The sequence below is a fragment of the Phyllosticta citriasiana genome (assembly GCF_038021145.1).
Source record: "Phyllosticta citriasiana strain CBS 120426 chromosome Unknown IWZ02scaffold_7, whole genome shotgun sequence".
Lineage (NCBI taxonomy): Eukaryota > Fungi > Ascomycota > Dothideomycetes > Botryosphaeriales > Phyllostictaceae > Phyllosticta > Phyllosticta citriasiana.
In genome coordinates, this window is record NW_027117284.1 from 2,101,993 (window position 1) to 2,115,598 (window position 13,606).

Sequence of the window (13,606 nt, forward strand, 5' to 3'; positions counted from 1 at the left end):
AGTGAATTGGAGGGGGGCGGGCTGCTTAGTACATGTATGTAAGGCGGCTTTGTCTTGGTGATGGGGAGCAGTCTGGGCTCGGGTCGACTTTGTGATGGGAACTGGGGTCTCATATGGCTGTGATAAGGACTCGGTTGGAGGCAAGCCATGGGCCTCAGCTGGACCAAATGTCGGTGGCGAGGGAGCTGCGCATTGCGATTGACGGGCGCCAGGCCAGGAATGCAGCGGCGCCGCTGCAGAACGGAGGGCGCATTTTTTTTTTTTTTTTGATTTTGTTCAGATCAGAGGCGGCCGACTCGGACAGCACGACTCGGACAGCAACGACTCGGACACGGCACAGCGGACTGGACTGTGCCGAGACCTGAAGGACGAAGAACATGAGTCGGGGATGGCCGAGGACTTTGTCGATGTTTGAAGACGACAACCCCGCGCGCTCGCTCGCTCGCTCGCTTCATCCTTTGGGCTGAGAAACGGCCCTAGCGACTGCTTCAACCTCCGCACATCAAAATCCCACCACGCGACCAGTGACGACGCCGCACATGAATCACTGCGCCGCCTCACTCCCCTCGCACAACAATCAGGACGCCAATCAGCGCGCAAACGTCAGACGGAGCTGAGAGTACTGTATGTACAGTAGGTACATACCTCGACACCGACCAAGAGGGCCAACTCATCCGGACGCGCGTATGGCGGCGAACTCATGACCTGCCCCCAAGGCGCCTTCACCCGACGCGGAACCTCTGCTCCACCTACCTACCTACCTACATGTATCCATCGCTACCTGCTGGTGTATGTACTTCAGCCCAACCTACCTACCGCAGCAGCAGCCCAAAAAACAAACAACCCTTGATCCACGTCGTCATCGCGCAGTCCGACCTCTGGCTGCATTCAAGTCGTCGTTTCCAAGAACCGAGGGTCTACCTATTCCTCTATTTAGCTTGCCGCTAAGGTAAGGAAGGTAGCCGCCAAATCTGAATCGGCGACGCCGCAACCGCGCTCCCGTCCCGTCCGTCCGTCTACCAAAGGCAGGTATTCATCCGACAGTACCTAGCTAGCCGGTTATTAGCGTCCGCCCTTTCTTTTCACTGTCATCCTCACGACACACAGCAAAACAGACAGACAGACAGACACCAGCGCGCCTAACCAACGCCCCTCAGCCTTGAAGCATGCATCCTTGCGCCGATCTACGTTACCATCTCTACCTCTCAAGCATTTATTTCTACCTACCTGTCTACATGTGCATACAAGCACAACGCCAGCCAACCAGCCAGTCCTCCACCTCACGCGACAACGACCCTGCCCTACGCTGTCCTGTTCTGCGCTGCCCTACGCGACAAATAGATGGATGGATATACCGACAGCAGTCAGACGACGACGTCAGACGCAGATGAACAAACAAAACACAAAACAACACTGCCCGCGTCGCACACTCAGACGAGGCGGAAAAGGGTAGGTTGTAGGTAGATAGGTAGGTACATGTACATGTAGGTTATCTCAGGTCCTCAGACGCTTCCCCTTTAGGTTTAGCGCTAGGGTTTTGACAGAGCGCACCTGCTCCGCCTAAACCTCGGTAAATAGGGGCTGAGGACCTGAGATGACATATAGGCACCTACTCGTGTACGTGAGCAGGCAGATAGGCAGAGGCAGAAACGCAGATGGGTACAAGGTCCATGTATACACACAGCCCACGCGGTACATATCCGAGATAGGCAAGAGGTAAGAGGAAGGAAGAGGCAGACTCGGACGGGTGATGTGACGTGAGGTAGGCTGATCGACGTACCTGCTTGGTTTGTATCTGTGCGACATGTCCGCGTGTACTGTACCTACCTACCTACCTACCTACCTACCTACATGTAGGTACTGTACAGTCACTGGTCAACAGTCAGAGAGTCTAGAATCGAAGCTCGCCAACGGCGTAAGCATTCTGATGGACAGCGACAAGTAAGTCGGCGACAATAGGCAGACAGGTGAGTAGCGGCGGAACGGCAGCTACAATCAATAAAAAATATCCAATTGGCTGGCTGCTATGAATTGGATTGGATTGGATGGTTTGTTGGTGGTAAGGCTTCCCTGCTGTGAACCGAAAAGGGGAATGCCACTGTACCACCCACCGGCCGTGTGCTCCGTCTATGTAAAAAGAGTCCGGCGCCTGCTGTATTGAAGAAGACGACTTCGTTAAAAACGGAACAAGGAGAAAGTACACAAAAGAGACATGCGATCCCAGCGCTTTTGAGTTAAGGAAGGGGGAGTCGTAAACATGCGGGAAACGAAAAAAGCATGCGTGCGTGCGTGCGTGCGGCTCTCAGGCCACGATGCCGTTGGCCAGCACCTGCGTCTTCTCCTCGCCCGCGCCATTCACGAGCGTCTTGCCGCCGTAAATGTTGTTCAGCACCAGCCGGAGCGCGCCGAGGAAGCGGGAGCACTCCGTCTCCGTGCCTACCGTGATGCGTAGGCACCCGGTGCAGCCCAGCTCCTTGCCTCGGAACCGCACGACGACACCCTGCTGCTCCGCCAGGCTCTCGTAAACCTTGAGCGCGACGCCATTGTCCGGCTTGCCGCCCTCCTCGGCCGGCTTGTCCAGTATCTCGACCAAGAGGAAATTGGCGTCGCGTCCGCCGAGGAAGCGTCCGATGCCAGGGATGTGCGGCAGCTCGTTGAGCAGGCGGTCACGCTGGACGATGATCTTCGCGCACTTCTTCTTCATCACGGCCAGGTGGCGTGGTGACAGCGCCTGCCGTGCAATCTCCGATGTCGGATTCGAGATGTTGTAGGGTGCCTTGAGGCTGTTGAGTAATCGGGCAATGGGCTTCGACGTAAAAGCTGCACCAAGCCGGATACCTGCCAGTCCAAAGGCCTTGGACAGCGTCTGCATGACGACCAAGTTGGGCCACTCGTTGACCCATTGTGCCAGGCTGGCCCGCGGCTCGGCAAAGTCAATGTAGGCCTCGTCGACGACGACAACGCCGTTCCATGTCGGGTGGCTCAGGACAGCTTCGATCGAGTCTTTGGAGATGACGGCGCCCGTCGGGTTGCCGGGCGAGCAAATGTAGACGAGCTTGATGCGGGAGCCTTCGGGGCTGCTGAGCACTTCGTTGATGCCTGCGGCGTCGAGGGCAAATCCTTGGTCGGCGAGGAGCGGCACCTTGACGATGCCTACGTCATTTATGGTTGCTGAAACGCTGTACATTCCGTAGGTGGGAGGACAGGTGAGGATCATGTCACGCCCGGGAGCGCAAAAAGCGCGCATCAAGGCATCAATCGCCTCATCCGAGCCCACTCCCACGAAGAGGTTGTCCGGGGTGAGTTTGGTGGTTGTGTGGTGGTTGGTGTTGCGGAGGTTGGACAGCAGCTGCTTGAGCTCGGTTTGGTGGCTAGAACGGTCAGATGGCGGATCAATTGGAGTGCAGGACTCGTTGGGGAGCTCACGGGTCAGGATATCTGTTCAGGCCCATGAAGTCGACCTCAATGTTCTGCTCGGCGCCGTAGAAGCCATTGCGCAGCTTGCCGCTGCCCTCGAGGGCGATGCCAGGGCCGAAAGCGTTCTCGTTGGCGTCAAGCAGGACATTGGTGCCGTCGTCTTTGTAGTCACTTCACTGGCTGATCAGCTATCAGGATATGTGGTGGGCAGGCGGTGGCCGACTTACTCGCGAGCGCAGCGGTAGGGTTCGAGGGCCAGGATGTTTGGGCGGGCGCAGGTGTCGAGGTTGAAAGCGTTTCTACGGACGCCGTTGGAAGAAGCCATGGTGAAGATTGTGGGGGGACTGGAGGAGTGGGAGATGGCGGCGGGCGTGGTTTTTTGAGGAGAGGCAGGCCGTCGCTATGACTCCATCAGGCCCCACTTGCTTTCATCAGTCCCCGGTCTTTCTTCACTCCCGTCAGTATGATATGAGCTAGCGTACCGCAACCTCGTTCTACCATGACCCGAATCGCGGCGTGAGCTAAGGTGAGGCGAGCGTGCTTCGCTCAGTCCTGTACAACGTCAACAGAGTGCAGCATGCATGATGGCGACGGCCTGCCGCGTATCAGCTGTCGACAGCGGCATCACGACACCGCCAAACCCGGCCATCTACGTCACTCACCCCATGCCATCACCTTCAATTCACCTTCAATGTCATGTGCTTAAAGCTGCTCCTCCGGTCCCGACTCCACATGTTGCATCTTCGCCCGTGCCCACGGCATGGCTTTGACATTGCATCCACTTCATCCTCCGATGCCTTCGTTCATTTTCGAACCCGGTCACCAAGTGGGAACCTCGAGATAGCGACTGCGGTGACTCCATGAGTGTTTACGGTGACTCTGACCAAAAGGACAGTTTAAACCAAAGAGCCATCGCAATGGCATTCCCCAGTCGTTTAATCGCTGGGCCTGAAGTTGTCGACAATCATCTTTGAACCCTCACTTTCGTCATGACTACTTCATCTTCACCCCGCTGCCGCGTGCGCTCAGCTCTGCCTGATCTCTATCTCGGCCGCTTTTCTCCTGGCCCCAAAAACTCTCTGACAGACGTCCCAGGAGTTCTTTGCCATGCACAATCCATCTTCGAATCGGCAAACTCTGCTCATGGCCCCGTCAACACCGGAGTGACAACCATCCTCCCTCGAGCCGACTTTTTCCACCAAGCGTGCTACTCGGGCATCTTTCGTCTCAATGGCTCTGGCGAATTGACGGGTTCCCATTGGATTGGAGAGACGGGTCTGCTGCACTCGCCAATCGTCTTGACAAACAGCTTCTCGGTTGGGGCCGCTTACCAAGGCATCTACGAGTACTGTATCCAGCATTATCGCAACAAGGAAAATGGAGAAGCAGATTGGTTCATGCTGCCCGTCGTCGGCGAAACGTACGACGGAATCCTCAACGACGTGTCGGCAATGGCAGTCAAGCCCGATCACATTGTCCAAGGCATTTCCAATGCAAGTGCAGACCCAGTGCCAGAGGGCAATACGGGCGGTGGTACGGGTATGATTGCACACTGGTTCAAAGGCGGTACAGGCACCTCCAGCCGCATCATCACGGCCGCTGATCTTGCCTCGTCCGCCTCCGCCTCCACCTCCGCTCCCCACAACTCCGCCGAGGGCCCCACAGCGTCCTACACCTTAGGCGTCCTCGTCCAAGCCAATTACGGCAGAATGCGAGATTTTCGCATTGCGGGCGCACCTATCGGCCGGCTGCTGGAAGAGGAAGCCCAAGCCGCCGCACATAAGCAGCCCGAATCATCACCATCTCCACAAGATCAAGCACAAAAGGGGCGCGCCGCAAACTTATCCACCATCGCCGCGCACAAGGACAAAAAGGACGGCTCCATCATCATCATCCTGGCCACCGACGCCCCGCTGCATCCCCTGCAACTGCAGCGCCTGGCAAAGCGTGCGTCTCTGGGCCTGGCGCGCGTCAGCGGCAATGCCCACAACCCCTCCGGCGACATCTTCCTCGCCTTTAGCACCGCGAATGAGATTCCGGTCCAGACAGCCACGGACCCCTGGATGCCGCGGGAATTGGGCGTCCGTGTCGTCGACGACCAGACGATCAATCCGCTGTTCGAGGCTACTGCTGATGCGGTTGAGGAGGCTATCCTGAATGCCTTGTGCATGGCTGAGAGCATGACGGGGCTTGGAGGGAGGAGCGTCGAGGCGCTGCCGTTGGAGAGGGTCAAGGAACTCATGAAAAAGTACACGTAGGCCAAAAGTCACCGAAGCTTTTTGAGCTGATTGCATGTGTGGAGCTGGTCACACATCGGTACATGTAGAGGTAGAAAAGTGACTGCTCAAAAGCACAAACCCAACCAAGTCTACCTGCCTGGCCTCTTCACTCTTTCCAGCGACTCCTCCTGTGCACTTTGGCTTTCACCAAACGACACTCATTCACTCCCTCATTCATCCACCTATTCCATCAACCATCCCATCTCATCCCTCAGCTCAGCTCAGCTCAGCTCAGCTTCCTCCCGCCAACCCAACCCAATCTCTGACAAAGCGCAGGCGCGCGCGGCCCGTCCCGCGTGCGCCTGGCTGGATGGCAAGACATTGGCGCAATGCTTGGTTCGACAAATGAAGGCTCGTGTCATTCATGGCGTGCGGCGCCGCCCCGAAGCTTGGCTTAGGCAGGTAACCACAAGTGAGGTAAGTAGTGAGGTAAGATAAGGTAAGAAGACGGTGCTGGCTGGCTGCTTGGTTGGTTGGATGTGTTGAGTTATGTTGGACCTGGGGGCGTGAAGTGGGTGGTGAATATTTGAGCTTTTTTTTTTTTTTTTTTTTCTCTTTATTTGTTGTAGTCGTAGCAATATTAACCACCAAAGAACCGCAACGTTCAAGAGATCTATTTTCATTTTCTCTTGTAATCTGAAGTTTCAAAATATCCGTGCCTCTAGTGCAGACACTCAGTCGGTCGGTCGGTCGCTTCGATCGGTAGGTCGGTCAGTCGACACAGCATGTCCTTTCCCCCGCAACCCTACATTGCCTACCTACCTGTGCTACCACATCTACACCTCCCTCCTCCACGCTGCCCCGCAGTCTCGCTAACGCACTCCACACCCCTCACTTTCTCCGTCCGTTCTCCATCGGGGTGGTCACACGGCCTGCCTACCTGCCTAGGTACCCTTTTCCTGCTTCCGCGTCGTCTGTCGGCGTCGGCGTCGTCATCGTCATTGTGCGTAAAGCAACAACGGATGCGATGCAATCCTTCTCCGCATCCCAGTTTGACTATTGCTCCGTCGCAGCGTTGACGTGACAGTACCAGTCTGTTTTGCTGTATTGATTAACCCTTTTTTTTTCTCGAGATTTTGGGTTTTGTCTTTTCTTTTGTTCTTTTTTAGTTGATTTGTACGCTTTTTAAGTCGTTTGCTTCTTGCACGTGTTGCTATTGCTTGAGCGATCAAGGGATTAAGGAGGTGCAAAGATCAGGGACTCGTGCAGCAGAAAAGAATTGCAAAGTAGCTATCAATAGCTCTTGGGCAAGCCCAAAGCCTTCTCACCCACAAAGTTCAGAATCATCTCTCGGCTGACGGGAGCGATGCGAGGCACGAAACATTCCCTCAAGTAGCGCTCAACATGGTACTCCTGAGCGTATCCCATTCCGCCGTGCGTGAGCACCTATCAAAGTCAGTATCAATTCCCACAACAGCATGATATCGACCAAACGTACCGCCGTCTCACACGCCTTGAACGACGCCTCGGCGGCCAGGTATTTGGCCGAGTTGCAAGCAACGCCCACCGCCGTGCGAGTGATGCTCGAATCGCTGCGGCTCTTGTCGTAGAGGCGCGTCGCGTGGCACGTTGCGTGCTTGGCCGCTTCGAGGTTCATGTACGCGGATGCCAGAGGGTGCTGGATGCCTTGATTCATGCCGATTGGCCGGCCAAAGACGACGCGCTCGCGAGCGTATTTAGTCGCGCGCTTGAGCGCCGCGTAGCCCAGGCCGAGCGCTTCGCCTGCGAGGAGGCAACGCTCGGCGTTGAGGCCGTGGAGGACCTGCTTGTGTGAGATGCGTCATTCTTGGGATCAGTCAGGTGTGTGACGCACCATTTTGAAGCCTTCGCCTTCTTTGCCAATTAAGCTGTCGGCTGGGATGCGGTAGTTGTCGAAAAACACTTCATTGGCGTCGACGGCTCTGCCGCCCATTTTCTTGATCTTGCGCAGTTCCAGACCGGGCTTCGTCTTGTCAAAGTCGACGAAGAAGAGCGAGATGCCGGCTTCTGTGCGTGCCAGCAGGATCATCTTGGTGGCCACCTGCGCCGAGGATATCCAAATCTTTTGGCCCGAGACTAAGTACGAGTCGCCGTCACGCTTTGCAAAAGTTTGCAGCTTGTTGGTTTCGAGGCCCGTGTTTGGCTCTGTTCTGGTCTCGTGAGGTCATGTCGACTGAGGACGATGGGCTCCCCTTACACTCCGAAACATGTGCGTGCTTCGCCGGAAATCAGCTTGGACAGCATTCGCTGCCGCTGCTCGGGACTGGCGAACTTGGCCACGGGCTGTAGACGTCAGATGAGCTCTGATTTTTACAGTCAAATTCATTTATACCTGTGTCGCATAGACATTTGCATGTATGGATTGAGCACCTGCTATCCCGGCGCCGCTCCTGTGCAATATCAGCTTCTGTTGATTTCTCTTAGGAGCCTTTCCGAGCAAGTCCTCTCGTTGACATCTCCCTCTTCAGATTGGTTCGAGTTGCTCATCTCAGACCTCAAAGCGGTCGACATACTCGGCGATGGTCTGTAGCATCATGGTGGCTTCAGATATTCCCAGGCCGGCGCCTCCAAGCTCTTCAGGAAGCGCTACGCCAATCCAACCGTCTTTCGCCAGGGCAGCATGGAGCTCGTGGGGATATTCCCCCGTTTCGTCACGTTCAGCCCAATACTCCTTCACGTGGTCAATTCCAAGCTGTGACATGTCGAGAAGACGTTGCATACATCTGGGAAGTTGGAGCAAATCTTGGAGATGGCTTCTCTGACGCTCATTTGGTCGTCAGAGAAGCCCTCGGTTTGCATGAGTGGGCGACGGGGAGTAACAGAGAAGTTGCGGGGATATGCTGCAATTGATGGAAATGGTATTCTTGTAAGACGCCTAAAGGAAGCTCGAGAAGAACTGAGAATGGTTGCTGCCATGGTGTCAATTGGAAACTCGAAGATGAAAGTGCAGTGATCTTTCTTGGATTGGAGAAGCACAGAAAACTATCATAGGAGACGGGATGGTAATAAGGTAGATGCAGTGATTATTCCCGTCTGGTCCGATGTCGGACATGTCAGTCGAAGTGTCGTCATGATGGAGGTGATGCCTTTTCCGGAACGGAAGAACGAGAGGTGTGGCGGGGTCTTGGCGGTCACGTGCGAATGGATGGTTAGCGCGCTGGCCTTGGCTTTGTTTTGGTCGGCAGACTCGCCCAAACAACGAACCTCGACATCGCTCACCACCCAGCAACCGCCGCATAATCCATCAGCGATTGCGAATCACGCATGGCCATGTCCCCATAGTCGCATCCGCATTCTTTCGCCCTTCCCGATCGCCACGCCGTCACCCTTCGACGACGCGTCGACCAGCGCCTCCATCTTGTGAAGCGCTTCACCTCCCATCCGACACCGTGGACATGTCACGCAACAAGGTCGCCGTTGGCTCTGCGCCATGGATTTTGAGCGAGCGACAGCAGGTCGATCAGTTTGTGGAGCAGGAGGCTGAGGAGTTTTCTTACTCTGTTCGCAATGAACTCGAATGGTTGAATGAACACATGGCAGACATCTTCAGCCAGAACCAAGTGTATGCGCAAACATCCATCTCTTTTGATTTTTTCGACTAATAAATGTCTCTTAGAAACGTTGCAGATGTGTTCAAAACTCCTGGAAAGCTGCGAGGAAAGACTCCTCGCACCGTTCGCAAGAAGAATCCGATGGAAATAAGAGCAGTACGTACCGGATTTCGAGTCTCGAGTGTAGCGACTAACTCCACTGTAGCCATTGACCGATATTTTCGCACCAAATCTCGCCGTTCCGCCTAGCCCAGCTCCCCAAACCCAGTTTTACAAGCAGGTTGAAGAGATCCAAATCGCCGAAGACCCCGAGCCCTCCACCATGCCGCCACCATCCCAGTCCGCATCCGAAGTAAATAATACCACGTACCCAATGCGTCCTGGAGACTCTGGCTACCATGGAATGACGGAGGATGAAATGGAAGTTGAACATGAAGATGTAGCAGTGGCCAGCCCAAGAAAGGAAAGCCCCGCAAAGCCTCCTCGATCATCTCCACTCAAGCAACCCGAAATGAACATGAACACAAAATCGCCGTCAGCGTCATTTGTATCAGCGGCCGAAAACGTCCAAGACCAAGAAGAAAACGCGAATGCGACACCATCCAAGGAAGAAAGCGACGAGGAAAACATGTCCGCCCAGGAAGAAGAAATGGATTTGGTCCCGACACAACCGGACGAATCTCCACTTCCTCAAGAAAAGTCGACGCAGAAATCGCCGCAGTACAGCGTCGGAGACCATACGGCATCGGCACTCAATTCAATCATGCGTGCAGAGCAGGCGGAAGAAGAACCGATCGAAGAGGTGGTCGAGGAGGCTGATGAACCCGAAGACTCTGAAGAGCCCGTAGAGCCCGAAGAGCAATCCATCGGAGACATGCTACCAGAAGAAATGGAGGTCGACGGTGCAAGGACGCCCTCGGAGCAGTCGAGCCCCGAAAAACCGTTTTTCCGCAAAAGTAGCATCACATTTTCAGCGCTTCCGGCCCGGGAACCGTTGAAGAAGAGCATGGGTAGCCAAGGCTCACGGATCAGTCAGGCGGGAGTGCGCAACAGCTACATTGGTAGGCTCACCGGCGGTAAAAGCCTTGGTGGATCGCATGCTATTCCTCAAGGTGCTGCTGAAGATGAAGCAGAGCAATCGGTGGTCGAGCCTGAGGAACTCGAGGCTTCCAAGTTGCACAGCAAGACCTCAACCCAACGTCTGCACGAACGCATTAATATGCTTGCCCAACCCAAGGAACCCAGATCGTCAAAATCCATCCCTTCTATTGGATCCCAGGAGCCAAATTACCCTCAGCTGCCTGTCGTGGAAACAAGCGAGGTTGCGGAGAAGGCCAAGAACTCTCAGGCGAAGGAGCCTAGCCCAGTCCCAGAGACCCAGGAAGAGGATGATGATGACTGGATCGCACCAGTTTCGAAGCCGCTGCCTCCACAACGTCCGGTCCTGCGCAAGAGCCAATCTGTGGATGTTATGGAAGATGTCCGTGACAAGTCGAGTATCGGTGCGCTGAACGAGGACTTGCCGGAAGAAACCGATCGTCCATTATCGTCAGCAGGTTCTCCAGCGGAGGCGGAACTGGGCCTTTCTAGGTCCAAGACTGTCCCCGATTACCAGTCGCCAGCCAAGGTCGCTGCAAAGGACCCCCAGCGGCGTCGTAGTTCCGACTGCGCTTCCGACTTTGGCGTGCCTGCCGACGCTAGTACACCCTTTGGGTCTCCTCAGAGGGCTACAGAGGGGACCCAAAGCGCAAAGAGCAAGTTTTACTCCGTTTTAAAGTCTGCGAAGAGCATTTTTGCCAGTAGTGCTGGTGTCAGTGCTCAGGCAAAGATGGAGGCTCTTTCACCTGCAACCATGCGTCTTAAGCAAAATGCGCCGCCTATGGAAGAGGTCTCAAGTCCCCGCCGTCCTCTGTCCTCTGTTTTTGATAAGCCGGTTAACACTGCTCCTCCGGCTCACCGCCAAGCCCCAACCGAGACTCCTGTACGAAGAACTCGCGCGTCTTTTGAGCGTGAGGAGAGGCAAAAGGAAAGAGAGGCTCAGGAGAAGAAACGAGCAGAGGAAGAGCTTGAGAAGCTACGGGAGCAGGAAAGGAAAAGAGCTGCAGAGACTGCCCACAAGGAAAAGCAAGCTGCCAAGTCTGGAAAGGAAATGGCTGCCAATTCTCGGATTGGTGCAACCGGTCGTGTTGAGCCTGCTGCTGATAATGAGGAAGAGCCAATGTCGGAGGACGAGGCACCGGCCCCACAAGCGACAAAGTCTCAATCTACGACTGGAACACAGAAGCCGAAGGAACCAAGAAGCAGGCTTGTGAAGCCCAGCAAGGAGTCTATTCCCAAGCCCAGAACTCACATCAAGGTTGGTCTCGGTTCCCACAGGGGCCAGCCTACAAATGCAGATTTGTCCAAGTCTCTGCATGGGACTCTTGCTCCCACCTCGAAGCCGGCTGCCGAATCAACCACGAATTCGTTCAGCAGGAGTATAGGACCATCGAGCGCCCCTGTCGCCAAACCGAATTCTCTGGCTCTTGCAGCTAAGAATAAGGAGAAGGAGGAGCGCGAGGCCCAGCGCAAGGCCGAGAAGAAACGCCAGATTGAGCAGCAACGCGCGGCTAAATTGGCCAAAGCCGAAGAGGACCGTCGCAAAGCGGAAGAAGAAAGGCGCCGAGCTGAAGAGGAGCGCCGGGCTGAAGCTCAGCGGAAAGCCGAGGAGCAGAAGCGCGCTCAGGAGGCCAAGCGCGCTGCAAACAGACAGGCGCTGGCTGCGGAGGCTAGGAAGCAGGAGCAGATGCGATCTCAAGCCGCGAGTAGGCAGGCAAATGACCTAGTAAGTCAATTGCTCAATCTCGATTGCGATTGTGAATTTGATATTAACCTTGTCAGGCCACGCAACTGCAGCACGAAAAGTCCAAGACTCTCCAGTCCCATCCTAGGGGGGACATGGCCGGAGCAAGGCCTGTGTCGAGGATGAACACAGTCCAGGATTTTAGCCTCAACCGTCCTGTGAATCCCGCCAAACCCGCGAAAAGAGTCTTTCAGCCGGACGAGGAGGAGACCGTCTCTCGCCCGCAGGTGCAACGCAATCCTCCTACTTTCCAGCGTCTCGACGCCAAGCGACGCAAGACGGACGAGGACGAGGAGACGACGGATGCCAGGCGTTCCATGATGGCACCGCCTATCCGTCAATCCAACGTCCGCAAGCTTTACCCCGAGCGTGAACGCATCATGTCCGTCATCGACAAGGCCAAGGACGGCCCGAATAAATACTCCCAAGGCTATATGTCTGCCGCTTCGGGTTCTCATACTCAGGCTTCTTCTATGTTGAAGCAAACGGTAACGGCACAGCACCATGCTGCGCACAGCAGACCAGGTGGTCACCCCAATGACATGGCCACTATCTCAAAGGCAAAGATTCCCTTTGCTGACCCCCCGGCTTCTTCTACCGCCGGATCCTCCAGCCAGCAAACCTTCAAGACACCAATGGGCAAAACAGCCACAACGACTGTCAAGACCGCCTCCCCGCACTTCCCCACGCCCGAGCTTCCCGAAATCGCAACCGACTCGGAAGATGAGGACTCGGACTCGGAAGCTGCGGGCTTCAGGGCTCCGAGCTGGGTCAACTCGCCGGCGCTGCGAGATCTTCTCACGCAACAGCAGCTCGTGGACCCGATGGAAGTCTTTGGACCCATCGCGCCGCTGCAGATGGAGGAGATTTTCAAGAACAAGGAGCGCCACAAGCGCTTCAGGGAGCGGACCAGCTCGGCCAACTGGAGCGGCAACGACCGACTAACCGAGGACGAGAGAAAGAAGGATCGCGAGGCGCGCGAGCGCATGATGAAGGATGGCGGTTGGACGTATGGTAATGCTTCGTAATTGGCAGAGCGATGATTCCTTGGTGGTGATGACGATTACAAGAACTTTTCGCCGTCCTGTCTGTCCGTCTGTTCTTCTTTTGCGTTGTTGCATCTGGGTTTGGGAAGAAACTCACGGCGTTTGCAGGCGTTTGACGAGAGCTCGAAAGGGAACATGGCTATCACTTATTCTCTCACACCGACGACCACTCACCCCTTCTTGGCATACCACCACCACTATTACTGCTGTCTGGCTGGCTGGTTGGCGTTTAGGGTCTTTCTTCTTCTTTTTCTTCTTCTTTTCCTTCTTCTTCCGGCTTCCCATACACGTGCTTGTTCGCTTGCTCTCAATCCATTCGCGCTGTTTGTTGCCTCTTCTGTCTGTGCCTTGATGTAGAGAAAAGCAGTAGAGTCGCGATTGCTTGGTAGGTAGCTTATGCATGGCATGGCATGGAGCTAGCCTCATGAGAGGAGAGGGTTGGGTTGGGTTGGATTGGGTTGGTTGGTTGGTAGTTGAGATGTAACAAGTCCT

General features: G+C 55.3%; 4 protein-coding genes across 4 annotated transcripts; 2 read left to right on the forward strand and 2 right to left on the reverse strand.

Annotated features, from left to right (window-relative positions):
* Nucleotides 1–2,054: 2,054 nt before the first annotated feature.
* On the reverse strand, nucleotides 2,055–4,009 carry IWZ02DRAFT_287650 (histidinol-phosphate aminotransferase). The gene is made up of 3 exons (XM_066763729.1): nucleotides 3,645–4,009; nucleotides 3,427–3,588; nucleotides 2,055–3,371 (listed from the first exon to the last, which is right to left on the reverse strand). The coding sequence occupies exons 1-3, from the start codon at nucleotides 3,740–3,742 to the stop codon at nucleotides 2,303–2,305; spliced, it is 1,329 nt and encodes a 442-aa protein (XP_066622730.1). The 5' UTR covers nucleotides 3,743–4,009; the 3' UTR covers nucleotides 2,055–2,302.
* Nucleotides 4,010–4,406: 397 nt separating this feature from the next.
* Nucleotides 4,407–5,675, forward strand: IWZ02DRAFT_433774 (peptidase family S58; the record flags this gene model as incomplete). The annotated part of the gene is made up of 1 exon (XM_066766319.1): nucleotides 4,407–5,675. The coding sequence occupies one exon, from the start codon at nucleotides 4,407–4,409 to the stop codon at nucleotides 5,673–5,675; it is 1,269 nt and encodes a 422-aa protein (XP_066622731.1).
* A 1,147-nt stretch (nucleotides 5,676–6,822) lies between these two features.
* Nucleotides 6,823–8,591, reverse strand: IWZ02DRAFT_520562 (acyl-CoA dehydrogenase/oxidase; the record flags this gene model as incomplete). The annotated part of the gene is made up of 7 exons (XM_066770770.1): nucleotides 6,823–7,082; nucleotides 7,135–7,458; nucleotides 7,510–7,825; nucleotides 7,873–7,958; nucleotides 8,008–8,137; nucleotides 8,189–8,367; nucleotides 8,397–8,591. 7 exons carry the CDS (start codon nucleotides 8,589–8,591, stop codon nucleotides 6,930–6,932), a joined length of 1,383 nt encoding a protein of 460 aa, XP_066622732.1. The 3' UTR covers nucleotides 6,823–6,929.
* Nucleotides 8,592–9,070: 479 nt separating this feature from the next.
* IWZ02DRAFT_433776 (uncharacterized protein) lies at nucleotides 9,071–13,096 on the forward strand (the record flags this gene model as incomplete). Its single annotated transcript, XM_066766320.1, has 4 exons — nucleotides 9,071–9,237; nucleotides 9,292–9,382; nucleotides 9,432–12,050; nucleotides 12,107–13,096. The coding sequence occupies 4 exons, from the start codon at nucleotides 9,071–9,073 to the stop codon at nucleotides 13,094–13,096; spliced, it is 3,867 nt and encodes a 1,288-aa protein (XP_066622733.1).
* Between the last annotated feature and the right edge of the window lie 510 nt (nucleotides 13,097–13,606).

Bases quoted from the DNA above. Each gene is read 5' to 3' on its own strand.
- IWZ02DRAFT_287650 (XM_066763729.1), bottom strand. From the start codon at position 3,742: ATGGCTTCTTCCAACGGCGTCCGTAGAAACGCTTTCAACCTCGACACC. The intron at 3,589-3,644 runs GTAAGTCGGCCA...CAGCCAGTGAAG, and splicing joins CCCTACCGCTGCGCTCGCGA to TGACTACAAAGACGACGGCA. The intron at 3,372-3,426 runs GTGAGCTCCCCA...TGACCGTTCTAG, and splicing joins CTGAACAGATATCCTGACCC to CCACCAAACCGAGCTCAAGC.